At 43.7% G+C, this 18,991-nt stretch overlaps 2 protein-coding genes across 6 annotated transcripts; one reads left to right on the top strand and one right to left on the bottom strand.

The window, feature by feature from the left end:
- The first annotated feature begins 3,575 nt into the window (after nt 1-3,575).
- On the top strand, nt 3,576-11,224 carry LOC101827584 (kelch repeat and BTB domain-containing protein 7). Of its 5 annotated transcripts, none has more exons than XM_040756189.1 (3): nt 3,577-4,879; nt 5,643-5,735; nt 10,987-11,224. In XM_040756189.1, the coding sequence occupies exons 1-3, from the start codon at nt 3,838-3,840 to the stop codon at nt 11,010-11,012; spliced, it is 1,161 nt and encodes a 386-aa protein (XP_040612123.1). In that variant the 5' UTR covers nt 3,577-3,837; the 3' UTR covers nt 11,013-11,224. The 5 variants fall into 5 exon arrangements, with proteins under 5 accessions (XP_040612037.1, XP_040612123.1, XP_040612080.1 ...); XM_040756146.1 differs by lacking the exon at nt 10,987-11,224 and adding an exon at nt 9,027-10,339; XM_040756103.1 differs by lacking the exon at nt 10,987-11,224 and having other exon boundaries at nt 3,576-4,879; nt 5,643-6,382.
- A 4,839-nt stretch (nt 11,225-16,063) lies between these two features.
- LOC101833826 (G/T mismatch-specific thymine DNA glycosylase-like) lies at nt 16,064-18,777 on the bottom strand. The gene is given in 4 exon segments (XM_040732223.1): nt 16,064-17,337; nt 17,709-17,773; nt 17,775-17,902; nt 18,772-18,777. Coding segments are annotated over 4 exon segments (1,356 nt in total). The 3' UTR covers nt 16,064-16,180.
- Between the last annotated feature and the right edge of the window lie 214 nt (nt 18,778-18,991).

Genomic DNA, 18,991 nt, shown 5'->3' with positions numbered 1-18,991 from the left:
GTGCATCACCTGCAGCTGGAATTACAGGCTGTTGTGAGCTGCCCTGCATGGCTGCTGGGAACTAAAATCAGGTCACCTGCAAATGAGCCATCTCCTCAATGCCAACATTAAGCCTCTTGATTTGTGCTAGCATGCAAGGTTAGGTGTGTTACATTTCTAAGGTACCTTAAAGAGGCAGAAAGGCAGAAAATGAAAAAGAAAGGAAGGAAGGAAGGAAGAAAAAGAAAGAGAGAGAAAAAGAAAGGAGCGTCTGATCTTAGGTGGGACTATGTTTATTCATAGCAAGGGGGCACATTCTAATCCACATGGATGGATGAACGATGCTTGCAGGAAAAAGATGATTATGACCCTTTATAGGGGTGGAAATGACTACCACATATGTTACAGTCCCTCCTTTCCAGAATTGCTTTGCCTGGCCACAAGAGAAGCTAGGAAGTATAGTATTTCATCATGAAACTACCAGGGCGAGAGCTATGTGTTTAGTCACATGATCTGATTTAAGTTCAGGTAGGTTATTAAAAATCTGTAAGATTGTATTTTCCTGAAAATTCCCCTACTTGTGCCCCAGATGTAAGAAGTGTTAATGAAAAAGTTTACACCAATGCTTTTGGGGGGAAATTTTGGTGATGTTGGAGGAAGAAAGAGTACAAACTATTTGATGATGATAAAGTCATCGGTTGTCTTTAGAATAGAAGTTTAGGCAAGAGGATTGTACAGTTTCACAGCTGGGATACAGAGTGACAACTCTGTTTCAGATCACTAGAGCTAGGCATCTTCCTGAGGAGCTTAGGCTGTCTTGGAACTCTCTGTGTAGCTAGATCGTCAGCTGTTTTTGAATGTGAGATATTCCTGTCCCTGCCTGCTGAGAACTGAGTTTGCCTGCAAGGGCCATTAATAAAAGTTGAAGCACCACAAACTAGAAATTATGAGCCTACAGGAAAACAAAATGTTTGAGTCTCCAGAGTTCCCTTTCATTTTGGGAGTTTCTATTTTTTAAAAATATTTTATTTTTTTGTGTGCACTCACCTAGCACAGCATGACTTTCTGTTCTCTCCATCTACCATGTAGGTGTAGAATTCAGATCTTCAGATTTACACAGCAAGTGCCTTTACTTACTGATCCATTTCAGTGGCCCAGGGCAGCCCATTTTGAAAATTGATGGAAGGAAGGAAGGAAGGGAGGCAGGAAGGAAGGGAGGAAGGAAGAGTGAAGCATCCAGGTCGGGGGCAATAGTAAATTATAACGGGAGTGGAAGACAGTAGGATTTCATGGGAAGTAGGTCTGGTGCACTGAGTGACTTCAAAGGTCTGAAATGCATGGGGTAAATAAAGGCTTAGTGTATTACTCATACCTGAGTCAGCTCTGATGGCAGCAACTTCATACAAGCAAGCAGGGTTAACCCTTGAACAGCTGGATCTAAAAGTAAGACACCCAACAGGCGGCTGACTTCCATTGGTGTGTGTGTGTGTGTGTGTGTGTGTGTGTGTGTGTGTGTGTGTGTGTGTGTGCGCGCGCACGCGGTGTGATTGTCCCTAGAACAACTCTTTCTTTCTGGTATGTACAAAAGGAAAGGGCTACTGAACAATTAGAGTCTGCAGAAGCTCCAGAGGACTTGAGACTTTGAAATGTAGATAATGGAAGCAGAATTCAGGGAACTGCAGTTAGCTTCATTAGAAATAGCAATTGTGGGAGAGGCAATAGTGACAATCCTCTGGATCCATTTTCATCAAGAGCAACTATGTCTTGGTTTCAACTCCTGATGGAATTAAGTCTGATCTTTAAGAGAGAGAAATCATGGTCTAGATAATTCTCAAAACAATAGCAGCAAAAACAGTTCAGTGGATGGATTGATGGTATTAGTTCATAATGGAGCACTTTCATAGCATGCTGTAGATTCCGGCTCAGTCTCCAGCATAGGAATGAGAGGTGGCAGTCATCACCATTTGAGGGAGAAAGGAATAAAAATGTGGAACAAAGATTTCTGTCAGTGAGGCCTCTTTGTACGACACTGTTAAGAGTGGACACTTCATGAATTTGTCAAAACCTGTAGATTTGTTAAATACATAGAGTGAACTTGTATATAAGCTGTATACTTTAATATTAATGCTTCAATAGTCATTCATCATTTCTAAAAAAATCTTGTACTAATCACAGGGCATTAAGAGGTATTAGTAGGTTTTTCCTACAAACCTAAAAGTGTTCTAAAAATGAAATCCATTCAAATGAACGAACCAAGCCAGAAATATTTCTGAAGAAACTGGAAGGTGTTTTTCTGTAGATTAATATCAAATCATTGGTGTTTTTTTCATTCTTAATAAATGCTGGAAGAAAAACTAAGACTCATGGGGGCTGGAGAGATGGCTCAGTGGTTAAGAGCACTGGCTGCTCTTCCAGAGGTCCTGAGTTCAATTCCCAGCAACCACGTGGCAGCTCACAGCAACCATCTTTTGGGGAATCTGATTTCTCTTCTGGCATAAAACTGTACATGCAGATAGAGCACTCATATTCATAAAATAAATAAATCTTTTTAAAAAACACTAAAACTTCCTGGCCTTCCCCCCCCGTATTTTGAGACAGTTTCTCTGTGTAGCCCTGGCTGTCCTAGAACTCACTTTGTAGACAAGGATGGCCTCGAACTCAGAGTGATCTGCCTGCCCCTGCCTCCTGAGTGCTGGGATTAAAGGCGTGTGCCACCACTGCCTGGCTCCCTGGCCTTTATATTCCAAGAATTGCGTACTCCATTACTTTGTAAAACCAACTAGTAAGCGTTCTATATTCAATTCAATGTCATGCAATCTTATCAAATACTATTATTGATTGTGGCAGAATGTTATTTTAGGATATGTGACTTTTGTTTATGCTGCACTTTAAAAAAAAAAAAAACTCTGTAAAGCTGTGGTTCTTTGCCTGTCTGAAACACCTGATGGTCAAATAAAGAGCTGAAGGCTGGTCAATAACAAGGCAGGTGCAAGCACAGCCTGGGCTGGCAGGCAGGGGGTATAAACAGAAGGAGAACCAATGAAAAAAAGGAGCAAGGAGAGAACAAGGAGAGGAGGCTCTGCGGGAGGCGGGGACAGCCAGCCAGACAGCAGACAGACAGACAGACAGTCACGGAGTAAGAAGGAAAGTACAGAAGAAAAGATGAAAGCCCAGAGGGAAAAGGTAGATGGGTTAATTTAAGATAAGAAAAGCAAGCTAGAAACAAGCCAAGCTAAGGCCGAACATTCATAACTAAGAACCAGTGATTTCCCTGGGGGCTGGGTGGCGGGACCCCCAAAGGAGCTCAAGTCTATAGAGTAAAAACCATCACACACAACAAGTGACGCTTTGCAAAAGAAAAGCAAACGGCATATTAGAACCGAGAGATAAAGGAGTGTCCCAAACCGTAAGTTCTGAACGCTAAAAGAACCCCCCTAAACACTGGGACAGTCTAGTGCAGCCTGAAAACAATGAAACGCCAAGGCTAGCGACGTTAGATGAACTACAACTCCCAATATGCAAGGCGGCTGCAAGTCTCTCAGTTTCCGCCCAAGAACCTGGACACTCCCGTCATGCCTCGAGGCGCCAAAAGCAACCTGTAATTTTATCCTGATTCCTGCTTGCATCCTCGGCGTCCGGTTGGCCGCTTTGGCGGTGGATCCGGCGCCGCTGTGAGGAATCTGGCCGCGGGCTACGCCACAGAGGAAGGCGGCACCGCGGCGTGAGACCGAGTTAAGCGCGACCCATGCTCCAGTCTGCCCTGGGACGCCGCTGTGTCGGCGTCGGCGAGGGAGGCGTGAGGAGGAGCCGGGCGTCTGCAGCCGTTCTCGTCCCCGGCGCCCCGCCGCCATCTCCACCATGCAGTCCCGGGAAGACGCCCCGCGCTCTCGCCGCCTCTCCAGCCCCCGCGGCGGGAGGCGACCCAAGAGGATCTCCAAGCCCTCGGTGTCGGCCTTCTTCACGGGCCCGGAGGAGTTAAAGGACACGGCCCACTCTGCAGCCCTCCTGGCCCAGCTCAAGTCGTTCTACGACGCGCGGCTGCTGTGCGATGTGACCATCGAGGTGGTGACGCCCGGCAGCGGGGCCGGCACGGGGCGCCTCTTCTCGTGCAACCGCAACGTGCTGGCGGCGGCGTGCCCCTACTTCAAGAGCATGTTCACGGGCGGCATGTACGAGAGCCAGCAGGCCAGCGTGACCATCCACGACGTGGACGCCGAGTCCTTCGAGGTCTTGGTGGACTACTGCTACACGGGCCGCGTGTCCCTGAGCGAGGCCAACGTGCAGCGCCTGTACGCCGCCTCGGATATGCTGCAGCTGGAGTACGTGCGCGAAGCCTGCGCCTCCTTCCTGGCCCGCAGGCTCGACCTGACCAACTGCACGGCCATCCTCAAGTTTGCCGACGCCTTCGACCACCACAAGCTGCGCTCGCAGGCCCAGGCCTTCATAGCTCACAACTTCAAGCAGCTGAGCAGGATGGGCTCGGTTCGGGAGGAGACGCTGGCGGACCTGAGCCTGGCGCAGCTGCTGGCCGTCCTGCGTCTGGACAGCCTGGATGTGGACAGCGAGAAGACGGTGTGCCACGTGGCCGCGCAGTGGCTGGAGGCTGCTCCCAAAGAGCGGGGCCCCAGTGCTGCGGAAGTCTTCAAGTGTGTGCGGTGGGCGCACTTCCCTGCTGAAGATCAGGACTACCTGGAAGGGCTGCTGACCAAGCCTGTTGTCAAGAAGTACTGCCAGGAGGTTATTGAAGGGGCCCTCCTGCAGCTGCGTTCTGGTGTTGGATTGCAGAAGTCTCTGGTGCCGGTGACAAGCAGCAGCAACAGCAGCAATAGCAATAGCAGCAATAATAAGAGTACCAGCCCCACTGTTGTCCTTACAGAAGAAAATCCGCCCCATAGATTAAGTATGTGGGCCAAGAGAATGATAATCTTTGGCCATCACAAGCATCCCTTTCTCTGCTGTGACCCATACTCTGGCGAGATTTACAAAGTGCCCTCACCTGTGGCATGCCTTACTCACGATAGAATTGTCACTACCTTAGCTGTCTGTGTCTCTCCAGACCATGACATCTATCTCTCTGCCCAGCCCAGGAAAGACCTATGGGTATATAAACCAGTCCAAAATAGTTGGCATCCACTGGCGGATGGCTTGCTATGCAGGGAGGGCATGGATGGGGCGTATCTGGATGACTGCTTTTACATTTTTAGTGTCTAGATGGATTACAGGAGCTAACTTGAAGTGAAATGCTACATTGTTCAGAGGAACCGGTGGGCATTAGTGGCTCACCTACCGGATTCCTTTATATCTTTTGACCTAATGATGTGCTCTCAGCAGTACACACTTGTTCTGTTAGGATCTGGCTGAAGTGACTTTCGGGAAGCCTGTGTCTTCAATGATGAGATCTCTTGTATTTGTGACATCCCAGTCATGAGGATCTACAATCCAGTTAGTGCACAATGGAGACTATTAATTATGTCCATATACTTTGGTATTGGGACATAACTAGAAATTGTTGCTTATCACATCATGTAACCACAGTGGAAGGAGAATAGGGTGACTGTGTGTGACTGTGACAGTGGAGATGACCAGTAGATTAATGTAGTTACAACATTAGGCCTCTTGAAGTTTGACCCAATTTTTTTTTCTTTTCTTTTTTTTTGCCTCAGCTGGTGTTTATCCTTTCTGCCTTGAAACTGGTCAGAGTTTCCTGGCTGAAGAAGAAGCAGTACCTAGAGAAGCTAGCATCAGTTGGGACTTAGGTGGGTTGGGTGAGCTGTACTGTGACTCAGAAAGTTCAACTTCTTTTTATGATGAAAATTTTGGGTTGTAGGTAACACATCAGTAAAATTCACAAGACCAGTGATGTTTGCTGTAGAACTTTCAAACAAGGTACCTTTACCATTTCATGAGGTCATAAGGGTGTTAATTGAAAGTTTGGTTTAGAAAAGTTAATGTTTGAAATCCATAAGTCAGTGTGAAAAATTTTAGCACTCAAATTATTTAACAACTTACTGTGCCCCAGATCCCGAGGTTTGATAGTATGCTTATGTTTCCTTATTTTACCTCTTAATTTTATATTCTGTCTAGTGCCGCAAATGCTGTAGGTTTTGAATTTAAATTTTTATGGTTGGAAAGTGCTTTTGTAGCAATTACTAGAAAGTGGTTTGGAAGATAATATTATTCAAAACAATGTAGTAGATTTCCACTACATTGTAATTAATATTAAATTACACTGATATTTATTTATCTATTTATTTATTTTATACAAGTGCTTTATCTTCATGTGTGCCTGCATACCAGAAGAAGGCCTCAGATCTCACTACACATAGTTGTGAGCCACCATGTGGTTGCTGGGAATTGAACTCAGGACCTCTAGAAGAGCAGCCAGTGGTCTTAACCTCTGAGCCATCTCTCCAGCCCTAACACTGAATTTTTTGTTTCGTTTTGTTTTTTGAGGCAGGGTTTCTCTGTATTGTTTTGGAGGCTGTCCTGGAACTCCCTCAGTAGACCAGGCTGGTCTTGAACTCCCAGAGATCCACCTTCCTCTGCCTCCCGAGTGGTGGGATAAAGAGGTCAACACTGAATTTTTAATAAACTTTTTCTTAAATGCAATTTGGGAAGCATTTGGTTTCTCTACTGAGGTTTCTCTACATATATCTGTCATATGTATACACACACACACACTCTCACACTCCTTCCTCTGGAATATATATATTTGGTTTACCAAATGTTTATGATGTACAGAATGACTGTAAGCTCACTGAAAGTGGAAACAGCAGCAACAAAAAAGCCTGCTTGTAAAGTAATTTCTTAGTATAAAATCCTTATTTGCAAAAATAATCAGTATTCCTCTAAAAGAATATTCAAATATTGTTTTCAATTATATTTTTTAAAAAGTTAGTTGCTAACTTTTTGTATTTTTTTTATCAGAACCTGATAATATCCTTCACTTTATCAGAAGGACAATTCTTTTTTCACTGGATATAACTGTACATTTTTTGTTGCCTTCTCATGAAAAGTAATGTCATCCCCAAAATATTTTGGGGATTCATTTTACTTCTTGTTCTCCAGCAAGAAGTAATGTTTTGGGGGTTTTGTTTCTTGTTTTGAGATGGGAGACTTGCTGTTTTGTCCAGGCTAGTCTGGAACTCCTGAGTTTGAACGATTTTCTTGCCTTAGCCTACCATGTGTTTGGGGCAGTAGCTATGTGTCATTACCCCCAGCAAAGAAATCATGTATTTACTGTTTTGTCAAGTAATACTGTTTTGTTTGTTTTTATTTTTGGAGGCAGGGTTTCCCTGTGGCTTTGGAGGTTACCTGGAACTTGCTCTTGTAGACCAGACTGGTCTTGAACTCACAGAGATCCGCCTGCGCCTGCCTCTGCCTCTCAAGTGCTGGGATTAAAGGCGTGCATCACCACCGGTGGGCTGAAATGTAAACCTCTGCATCAAACTGTTTTGTTTAGCGTTTAAATTTTCTGTTGCGGTTTTTTTGTTTAGATTTATTTATTACATACACACTGTTCTACATGCCAGAAGAGGGCACCAGATTGAATTGTAGATGGTTGTGAGCCACCATGTGGTTCCTGGGAATTGAACTCAGGACCCCTGGAAGAGCAGCCAGCGCTCTTAACCTCTGAGCCATCTCTCCAGCCCCGAGGTGTGTGTTTGTTTGTTTGTTTGTTTTTGTTTCGTTTTATTTTGTTTTTTTAGACAAGGATTTATTTTGTAGCCTAGACTGCTTCATTTTGACATTCAGAGCACTGGGCAGAAAACACATCGTGTCAACACCAGCCAAGGGCCTTTGCTATGCTTTGTTTTAATTGAACAGTCAGATTCCCCTGGTCAGTACCAGTTCTATGTGGCTGCTAGGCTCCGGTTGAGGTGAGGCAAAAACCGAGGCCCAGGGGCCTAGACTGCTTTCAAATTCAAGATCCTCTTGTCCTTGCTCCAGAGTACTCAGAATAGAGGCCTATGCTCCTGTGCCGTCTCCCCGCCCCCTCCCCCTTCTTTCCTACCTTCCTTGTTTTTTTTAAATAGTTTTAACTATAAGCTTGAAAATATTTAAAAGTTGGCATTTAATGAATGTAATGGGTTTTTGAGGGCAGTAGTGAAAATGTTTCTCTAAAATACTTCTCATGTATTACGGTATTTGTATATTTCCCATGATCCTCTTGAGTTGTGTTCTGTTCCTCTAGTCTTTGTTTTGTTATGGTACTATAAGGGAAAGTCTAGAAATAGACTAAATATGTGAAAATGTGTTTACCTCTTGACAGTTATGTATAATTGTCATGATACATAAGCATGATACTTTGACCAGATGTTTGTAGTCTGTATGTTTTGTGTAAATTTTGTGTGTATATATGCTTGCATGTGTGGGCCACACGGGTGCACATGCGTGGAGGCCAGAGGGAGTGTGGGTGTTGTTCTTCAGACGCTAGCCACCTTGTTTTGAGAGACAGGATCTCTCATTGGCCTGGAGAGCACCATTTAGGCGAGGCTGGCTAGCCAGCACCTTCCCTAATCTAGCCGTTTCCACATCCCAATGTTGTGAGTATAGCTTCTTTTCTTGAGTTCTGGAGTGTAGGTGGGGTTTTCCCTTCCAGGCAGCTGCTTCCCAAATAATCACTCAGAGTCTTAATATTAATTATAAATGCTCAATAGATGGCTCAGGCTTGTTACTAGCTGACTCTGACATTTAAATGTACCCATATTTCTTACCTATGCTTTGCCATGTGACTTGGTACCTTTTCTCAGTCTGGCGTGTCCATCTTGCTTCACTCTGTATCTCCGCTCTACTGCCCTGACTCCGCCCTCCTTCCCATCCTTAGTGTGGTTGTCCCACCTGTACTTGCTGCACACATTTTTACAGTGTCCAGGATTTTCCACAGCACCGGAGCTCTAACTCCGGTGCTCCTGTTTGCTAGGCAGTGCTTTACACTGAGCTCTCTCTCAGCCCTATACTCAGCACAGTCTTCATTCTGTAACTTTCTAACTCTTCAGTGTTTATTATCCAGTGACAGAATGCTCACATTTTTTATACCCTGGCAGAAGACAGAGAAATGTGCTCCAGGATGAGGAACTAAACCTGTGGATGAAGCTCATACAGTGAACATGGAAAGAGAGAAACAGAAGAATTAAAAACTTTTTAGCATCGTTTTTAGTGAAATAAAATTCTTACCCCCTGCAGTGTTCTAGTATGGTTTCTCAAGAGGGAAAATTTGTATTAGTTGCCAATCAATATCTACATTTCATTTCATTTGGTGTGCATAAACACTGCTCTTAACAGAAAGCTCATTTCTAGTGGTGCTATTTATGGCCATCTCCCCATGCATTTATACACTTGTAAATTAGAGAGTTGTTGTAAAATATTATTTTAACTAGGCAAAGATGTTTTATATTTGTTTATGCTGCAGAATATTACTTTAATTGTGTAAAGGTATGTTACTTTTGTTTATGCTGTGATAGGAGGATGTCCTTCTGTATATGTTTCTCTTATTGGTTGATGAATAAAGCACTGTTTGGCCTATGAGACAGGAAGATAGGCCGGTCCAGGAGATGAGGAGAATTCTGGGGAATGTAGGCAGAGTCAGATGCTATGTGAGGCAGCAAAGGGGTAAGAGGTCTGGACCCCTTCTCCAGTAAGATAAGACCACGTGGAAATACATAAATTAATAGAAATGGGTTAATAATTAACACAGAACTAGCCAAATAAGAATATGAATGTATATATATTAGCTTCTGTGTTCATTTGGGGCAAGGCAACTGCAGAACCAGACAGGAAATCCCATAAAAATGCTGCATTTGTTTAACAGTGTAATGATGTGTGTTTAATTAGGTAAGGATGTGTTGCATCTGTTTCACCTTGCCTGCCTAAGGCATCTGATTGGTCTAATAAAAGGCTGAACAGCCAGTAGTTAGGCAGGAGAGGGATAGGCAGGTCTGCCCGTCAGAGAAAATAAATAGGAGGAGATGTCTAGGCTTGAGAGGGGAAAAGAAGAATGAGAGGAGGAGAAAATGAGGGACACTCCTGGGGCCAGAAGCCAGGTGGATGACAGCCAGCCAACCAGCAAAAGTAAGATAAAGAAAGGTAATAAGCCCTAAGGCAAAAGGTAGTTAGAGAGAAAGTGGTTAATTTATGTTAAAAGAGGTAGCCAGAAACATGCCTAAGCTAGGCTGGGTATTTATAACTAACAACAAGTCTCTGTGTTGTGATTTGGGAGCTGGTTGGTAGCCTAAAAGAAAAAGCCTGGTACAGGGACTTTTATTTTATAGATGAGTTACTTTATCCAGTTAATTACCAATGTAGTAGGTTGTATGTTAATTCTTGTAACTGGTTCACTATCAATAAAACATACTAAAAACTGGGGTTTCCTGACTTTAATTCAGTGGTTCTGCTTACTGTATAAAACTCTTGGTTGTATAGTGTGACACAGCTACCAGGGTTGAAATCCTTTTTGACAAGAAAGCTCCATTTTTCAATTAATGAGCATGTCTTTCAGCAGATGCTCAATGCAGTATCATTTGCAGGATTAATACTTGTAAGATTTAGTATGACCTGAGGGCTGGAGAGATGGCTCAGTGATTAAGAGCTCTTACAGAGGACCTGGGATCAGCTCCAGCACTCATGAATGGTATAAACGCTGATAAGTCCATTTCTTAGGGATCTGATGTCCTTTCTGGCCTCCAAGGACACTGCACACATATGATGCACATATATACATACAGGGAAAACTTATACATAAAAATACTAACCGAGCTGGGCGTTGGTGGCACACGCCTTTAATCCCAGCACTCGGGAGGCAGAGGTAGGCGGATCTCTGTGAGTTCGAGACCAGCCTGGACTACCAAGCAAGTTCCAGGACAGCCTCCAAAGCCACAGAGAAACCCTGTCTCGAAAAAAACAAAAAACAAAAAAATACTAACCGAGTAGAATGACTTAATTATCTTGTATCTGTATGCTTGTAGTTAAAAGCTCAACTAAAATTACAGTTATTTTTTTTTCCCCTAGGGGCTGGAGAGAAGCTCAACAGTTAAGAGCACTGACTGCTCTTACAGAGGACTTGAATTTGGGTTCCAGCATCCACATAGCATCTGACCACCATCTTTAACTCCAGTCCCAAGGACTTCCTTGGCCTCAAGTACTGCACCATCAATACATGGAGGCAAAACACCATACACATTTAAAAAGTTTGTTTTTTTTAAAAGAGTGGGACAAAGGGTCCAAAGAATAAAATAGAAACGATATTAGTTACTTCTCTCAATGTGGCAAGACAATGGATTTCAGAAGCAACTTAAGTGAAGAGGGCTTTATTCTGACTCTTGGTTAGAGACTACAGTTCATCATAGAAGGGAAGCTATGGCTAGGATATCAACTTCTGTGGTAACCAGAGTATAGGGCTGTTTGCTTTCCATCTCTCTGCAGATCAGGAAACAGAGCTCAGGTCCACCTGAAGTGGATCTGACCTATATAACCTTCTGTGACTCTAGCCTTCTGACTGCCAACCAGGCCTCCCTTTGAGAAGGTTCCAAGACCTAACAAAAAATAGCATCACCAGATGGAGATCACATATTAAAACTAGACTTTTGGTTTTTGGAGACAGGGATTCTCTGTGCAACAGTCCTGACTGTCCTAGAACTCACTCTGTACGTCACACTAGCCTTGAACTCAATGAGATCCACCTGCCTGTGCCTCCCAAGTGCTGGGATTGAAGGCAAGTGCTACTATTGCCCAGCCAAACACTGGAGTTTATGGGACACATTTCACACTCAAAACCATAAATAAATTTAAGCTATTAACTTGTCTATTGAGAAGACATTGAAATTAAGTTACGATTTGTCTTATTATTTTAAATGAACACAATGTTATTTGTTTTTGAGACATTCTCTGTCACCCTGGCTGGCCTGGAACCCTTTTTTTACACAAGGATGACCTTGGACTCAGATATCTGCTTGCCTCTGCTGGGATTAAAGTCACATGACACCATACCCAGAATATTTTTGGATCTATGTCTTTTTTGAGAATCTGAGAAAATCTCTTCATCCCCCCAAAAGGCCCATATTCATAATTTATTACTTCAGGTGTGTCTTAACACTTTGATAGCTCATCAGACCGGAAATTAAATTACTTAAAGCAGGATTTCTCCCTTCAATACTTCATTATTCTAACAAATGTAAATATTAATTTTAGCCAGTATGTTAAATGCATAAGAAATTACAAAAAAAAAGGACTTTCAGTTGAGTAACAAGAACATTTTGAGACCCAACAAGAGAAATAAACACAAATTAATAAAAGGCCTGCTGGACATGGTGGCGCATGCCCTTAATCCCAACACCCAGGAGGCAGAGGCAGGTGAATCTCTGTGGGCCAGCCTGATCTATGTAGCAAGTTCCAAGAGAGGGAAGACTATATAGAGAGATCCTGCCTCTGAAACAAACAAAACCCAAAAAAACAAAAGCCAAACCCACAAAAGAGGGAGGCTGCTGAGATCTGGCCCTGTAGTTAAGAGTGCTCACCATGGGGGCTAAAGTCATAGTTCTGTGGTTAGGAGCATGGGGTGCTGTTTTCAGAGGTCTCAGGTTCAATTCCCAGCACCCATGTGCCATCTTACAACTGAAACTTTAGTTTCAGGGGAGCTGACACCTTCACACCAATGCACATAAAATAATGTTAAAATAAGTTAAAAAAAAAAAAAAAGACCTGAGTTCAGTTCCCAGTACCCACAGGGAGGCTCACAACCGCAAACCGAAACTCCAGCTGCATAAGATCTGGCATCCTCTTCTGATTTCCTCGGACTCCTGCACACATGCGGCACACATACATACACTTACACATTGAATAAATACTAAAAAAAGAATGTGGTTCACAGAAGCTGTTACATCTCAGAGCTACACAAAACAGGCAAGATTTGGTGCAGAATAAGAGGACTTTTTTCAAAAATGACATTTGTTACTTGGATATATGCCACTAAACTCTGTCATATGTTGATTTTAAGGAACATGGAGGCTGGGCATGGTGGTGCACACCTTTAATTCCAGTGAGGTAGAATAAAAAAAAGAGTGATTATTAAACACTGATTTACTTAGAACTCTGCTTGCTCTACACATTGCCAAACATGACTTCACTTGCTACCTGTGTAGAGAAATAGCTCAAACAATAGATCGTTGCTCTTAGCAACCTGATCACAAAAGCTTACACCTGCCAACTGTTACATAAGTCTTTGAATGCCAAAAGCCACCCCTGAAAAAACTGGTTCTTATGTTTCTGTTTGCTTGTCTGATCACTCGCCCCAGCTTGTGGCTTTAGAATATAAAATGAGGCAAACGACGCAGATGGAAGTCTTCCGAGAGCTATTTTGGCTTCGGCCACTGATGACATCTCCTCTCCCATACTCATTGCTGTCTGAGGGTGTATTCCCCATCCCTGAAACACCAACACTGCAGAGTCAGAATTAGGCAGAGGTCTATCCTGGTCTAAGTAGTTCCAGGCTAAACCAGGACTATATGTGACACTCTGTCACAAAATAAAATAAAAATCAGGACTTTTTTTTTAATGTTGCTTCTCTTAAGAAAATAGTAGGTAAGTTTCCTAGAGCACACTAGGCTATTTAGCAACCTCCCAGCATTTTCTGTGCTTGTTTTTGTAGAGCTGTGTGAATGTCATCTACTTGCCCCCAGCTGCCACGCCATGAAAGCTCAATTCCTTAGATACAGCAGTCTTCAAGTTTTAATTTCTTGCCCAGTTGTGCTGCAGTTATGTCATGGTTTACACCATGACTCAGTTTAATCATTGTCCTAGTTAGCTTTACCTGTCAGCTTGTCACAGCCTAGAGTCACCTGAGAAGGGAGTCTCAATTAAGGGATTGCTTAAATGAGATTGGCCTGTGGGGGATTGTCATGATTATGTAGAAGGGCGTGGCCCCCGGGAGGGGGTACCATTTCCTGGGCAGGAGGTCCTGGAACTGTAAATAAACAAGACCAAAGTGACTTAGGGAAGAAACAAGGGGGAGGCATGGCAGCAGGTGGCTGGAGCAGAAAGCTAAGAGATCACATCTTCAAACACACAGAGAAAGTAGAGAGTGTCTGAAAACCTGTCCATGACGATACACATTCTCCAGCAAGGCTCCACTTCCTGAAGGTTCCATAACCTCCCCAAACATCAACGGGGGAACCAAGTGTTCAAATACCTGAGCCCATGGCATGTTCCTCTTTCAAACCACCTCAATAGCTAAGCATGAGCCAGGGGGAGACAGCAAACAGTGTTCCTCCAGTCTGTGTTGTAAGTTCCTGCGTGGGTTCCTGCCATGACTTCCAGCAGTGACGCAGTGACAGTGCAGGCCTGTAACCTGTGAGCTGGAGTTAACCCTTCCCTCCCCTAACCTGCTTTTGGTCAGTGTTTATCACAACAACAGGGATGACCCTAGCACCACTGTGGTTCACAGTGTCCACCTAATGCCACTTCTTGGGTGTCTGGAAAACTTCAGAATAGCTACCAAGGAACGGGTTGAATAATTAATTTTCCCATCAACAGTGATATATGCTTTTTTTCTGAACAAATAAAATATTCGGGTTTTTATGATTTTCCTCAAGAATTACTCTACAAGTTAAATATAATAGAAAAACTGTCTTCATGTTAGAGCGAGGAAGAATACCATTAAGTCTTGCTACAGAAAAGCCTGTACTTTAAGTATGTATAGTCATTCTTAATGTTTATTGTAAAAAACATCCAGACTTTCATATGAATCTAAAGTTTCATTATTTAATGAAAAAAAATCCCATCCTGTCATGCGCAGGACACATTAACATTACTGCTATTTGCCATGTTCAGTGAAAAGTACTGGGATTGTACTTGGAAGACCCTCACACCCGTCTCCAGAGTGTCATAATTTAAAGTATTTCTCTACTCAAGGAAATCTATGGTAAAGCTACAATAGCCATATACCAAAGCAATACCTAGTTACATGCTTTACACAGTCCCATGAAAAAAATGATTCAATTGATCCTAGTCCCTGATGCAAGGCACTTCAGAGCACCCCACAAAATGTTCATGTAAACAGCAGTGCAGTACACCTTAAAACAGCATGACTCACACACAGCCTGACCTAGACTCCAGTTTAAACAGAACTGTCAAACACCTCCAGCATCGTGTTGCTCACCCTGAAAATTCATCTCTTTTGTTTTTGTTTTGTCAAGACAGGGTTTCTCTGTAGCTTTGGAACCTGTCCTGGAACTCACTCTGTAGACCAGACTGGCCTCAAACTCAGACATCCTCCTGCCTCTGCCTCCCAAGTGCTGGGATTAAAGGTGTGCACCACCAACGCCCGGCTCTGAAAGTTCATTTCTTACCACTTCCCATGTCAAGGATAAAATTAGAACAGTGATGAAGACTGATGGGGAAATTCAATAAAACACAAGATTGGCAAACTATAAAAGGTCTACTGCATTCTCAACAAAGCAGTGTCTGCCTCTAAGAGGACCAACACCCAGGAGTGGGAGGCCAAAGTCAGGGCTCAGGCCACACTCTGTTTCTGTTACTAAGCAACTGTATACACACCATTTGGAGAGTGTGACTACAACCCAGGAGTTCTGAGTTTACCCCCAACTTCCAAAACTAACCAGACTCCACTGAGGGTTGGTTAACTTTTTACATGGAAATGGGCATATTTACTAGTTTGATTCTTACTAGCATGCCCTTCTGAGGCGTTAAGAGGGATAATGGCATATATAGGTATGTACAGTCAAGAGTCAACTATAAATATTCAGACTGCTGCATCTTAAAATTACAACAAAGCCCGAGTCCCCAAAGAAAACCAGTTTCTTTTTTTTTTTAAAGATTTTATTCATTCATTTATTTATTATGTACAGTGTTCTGTCTGCATGTATGCTTGCATGCCAGAAGAGGGCACCAGATCTCATTACAGACGGTTGTGAACCACCATGTGGTTGCTGAGAACTGAACTCAGAACCTCTGGAAGAGCAGCCAGTACACTTAACTCTTGAGTCATCTCTCCAGCCCGAAAAGCCAGTTTCTTCATAAATGTAATCTAGTATGGAATGATGGATAATTCAAATACAAAATTCAGGTAGAAAACAATCTATTTTTTTCCCTTCAACTACACAGGTCCACGCAGTTGACTCTACCACACCAACTGCTCCAAGTACAGTTACACCACTCACGTAAAGTACTCTGGGGCCTCACAACTGCATTAGAACTGCAGTGCTGAGGCAGAGCTCAGAAGACCATCATCAAGCATTCCTTCTTCCTGCTCCCGGGTCCCACAGTCATTAAAGGACGGGATCTGGTCTGAAAACGACGGTGCCATCCACTGCCCATCTGGAGAGCCCCCAGGAGCTGCTTCTCCTCTCAGCTCTGCTCTGTGGGCTGTTAGCCCGTTTGAAGCACAGCGGCAAGGTTCACTCTGACACGGGTTTTCTCTATAAGCACAGCCGTACACTGCTTCATAGCCGGGATCATGCTTTTCTTCCTTAATCCTAATCTTCTTTTCATCCTCTTGTGCAAGCTGTAGGTCAAACGTGTATTGCATCTCCTGAACGTCTGCGTTCCGTTCGATGCCTTTCAGCTGGTCTCTTAGGTCCTTCAGCTTAATGTAGTAATGAACCTTGTCCTGGGCTCGAGGAAACTGAGCACATCTGGCACTGGAAGACGGCATCACGTAGCAGAGAGTTTCTGTGTCCGGGATCTTGTAGGGCTGAAGCCCAAATTCCAAGTTCTTAACCTTTACTCCAAAAACTTCTTTACTGAAAATTTCATAAATACATTTTCCATTAAACACCGCTATCTTTGGCTGGTATTTCTGCAGTTTCTGCACGAGGATTCTCCCGCCTTCTCGGAATTCTTGACTGGACAGATCCTTGCTGCCCGGTGTCGTCCGTTCCACCATGTTGGTGAAGCCAATGCCGTACTTCCCCGGTAAGGTGTGGTCATCCGTGTGATCCAGCTGAACCTCGCTCAGTCCTGACATGAACAGACACTTCCAGAAATGATTTCCAGACCCAGGGTAATGATGCCCTTTGTAAGCAGCCATTAGTCCCGGGTTAATGCCAATGATCACAATGTCCAGATTGAAGGTCAAAATATCAGGAAGCGTCTTGGTCAAAAGCTCAGCTTCAGAAACACCGTTGAAACGGTCCACTTGTCTTTTCACTTTAAATGTGTCTGTAATTTGTTTTTGTTTTTGTTTTGACGTTGTCGACTTGCCAGATTTTTTTGACCGGGCAGGTTTTTTGGGTTCCACTGGGTCCTTGGGTTCTGACGCTCTGGCTTTTCTTTTCCTTCTGTTTGGAGCCTCTGGTACAGGTTCCTGGGCAGGAGTTTCCGTGGACATCTGTGGGGACACCAGACCTTGAGCAGAGACCCACTTCCCCTTCGGCCTGGGAGTAGGCAGCTATAAGACAATGTTTTACTAAAAACATGTTTACTAAAAACAATACAATGACCGGGGCAATAAGTTCCTAGAAAAGGCCTGCCCACGGAAACCGCCCTGACCTCGACCTTGTCCAAAGACTAACCGCCTCTTCTGACACGCCCAGATCAGTTTTTGGTGTCAGAGCAGAATCAGCCAGGGTAGAGGAGAGAGCAGAAGCTTCTCTGGTGGGAGTCTTTCTTAGGAAGTTTTCTTGAACCTTTTTGGGGCCTGCTTAAAGTTTTCTTTACATTGTTGAACAAGTCTCTGTGTTGTCAATCCCCGACACCCTCCCCACGTTCTCGGACACAGGCTCCGCGGGCTGACGCGACAGACATCTGCTCTTCAGTCGTGACCACCATATTAGGAGCTTCACATCGTTTGTTGAAACAGAAATGAATAAAAAGCTTGAACTTGCCCCAGAGAATAGCTGCTGAGAGCGCCGTCCCCATCCGTGGTGGCCCACCAGCTCCGGCTCTGCCGCTTAGCACAGGGACTCACCACCTGACCTATACATTTTATAGTTGTATTTTTCTATGACCATCATACCCACTTTAAAGCACACACCTTATTTTGATACAGAGCCCTTAACTGCGTAAACAAGTGGAGAAAGAGTAGTACCAGATCAGTTATTGAGTTTCTTTTGGTGGTGGCACACTCCTGTAATCCCATAATTTTTGATACAGAGGCAGGAGGATCATGTGATCATGTACTGCAGACCAGCCTAGGCTACAAAGCCAGGACTTGTCTAAACAAAAACCCACAAAAAATACAATCAAAACAAGCAAAAGACCAGTAAGACAAAAAGAAAAAACCAAAAAAACAAAAACACAACTAAAACAAAGCAATAAGAAACAAGAAGTCCACAAAAATATCATTGTTTTGTTCTGTCTAACTTAAATTTTATCATATTGTAATCCTCTCCCCAGCACTTCCAGAGGATCCTATAATCTCATTTATCAAAAAAGTAGGAAAGAAGCCGGGCATTGGTGGCACACACCTTTAATCCCAGCACTTCCAGAGGATCCTATAATCTCATTTATCAAAAAAGTAGGAAAGAAGCCGGGCATTGGTGGCACACACCTTTAATCCCAGCACTAGGGAGGCAGAGGCAGGCGGATCTCTGTGAGTTCAAGGCCATCCTGGTCTACAGAGCTAGTTCCAGGACAGCCTCCAAAACAATACAGAGAAACCCTGTCTCGAAGAAAAAAAAAGTAGGAAAGAGAAAGAAAAACTTTTTAGCAGTCCTTTGAGAAGCATCCAAAATCATATAGGTGCCTGCTAAGACACTAAAGCCTAGCTCTCTATTGAGGAGGCCACACTGCACTTGCTTATGCCTCATTCCTTCCACGAATGTTCCTCTTTCTGTTAACCTCCATGCTCGAATCTGTGTTAAAATATCTGCCTAAAGGCCAAGCAGTGGTGGTACATGCCTCTACTCCCAGCACTTGGGAGGCAGAGGCAGTATGGTATTGGCAGGAGAAAATATATAGACTCCCCCAAAAATAGTTAAATGTGCAGAAGTAAACCCATAGTGTGTGTGTGTATGATGGTGGTGTGGAAAGGTGTAAATATGTCCTGGCACTCTTGTGT

Source organism: Mesocricetus auratus, unplaced genomic scaffold (assembly GCF_017639785.1).
Source record: "Mesocricetus auratus isolate SY011 unplaced genomic scaffold, BCM_Maur_2.0 Super-Scaffold_2245, whole genome shotgun sequence".
NCBI classification, from domain to species: domain Eukaryota; kingdom Metazoa; phylum Chordata; class Mammalia; order Rodentia; family Cricetidae; genus Mesocricetus; species Mesocricetus auratus.
The sequence above is the reverse complement of the archived record's forward strand: the minus strand, read 5'-3'. Positions and strand labels throughout refer to the sequence as shown.

Excerpts from the sequence above, each read along its gene's own strand:
- LOC101827584 (XM_040756103.1), top strand. The coding sequence starts at position 3,838 with ATGCAGTCCCGGGAAGACGCCCCGCGCTCTCGCCGCCTCTCCAGCCCC. Across the intron at positions 4,880-5,642 it reads AAATCCGCCCCATAGATTAA|CTGGTGTTTATCCTTTCTGC; the intron begins GTATGTGGGCCA and ends TTTTTGCCTCAG.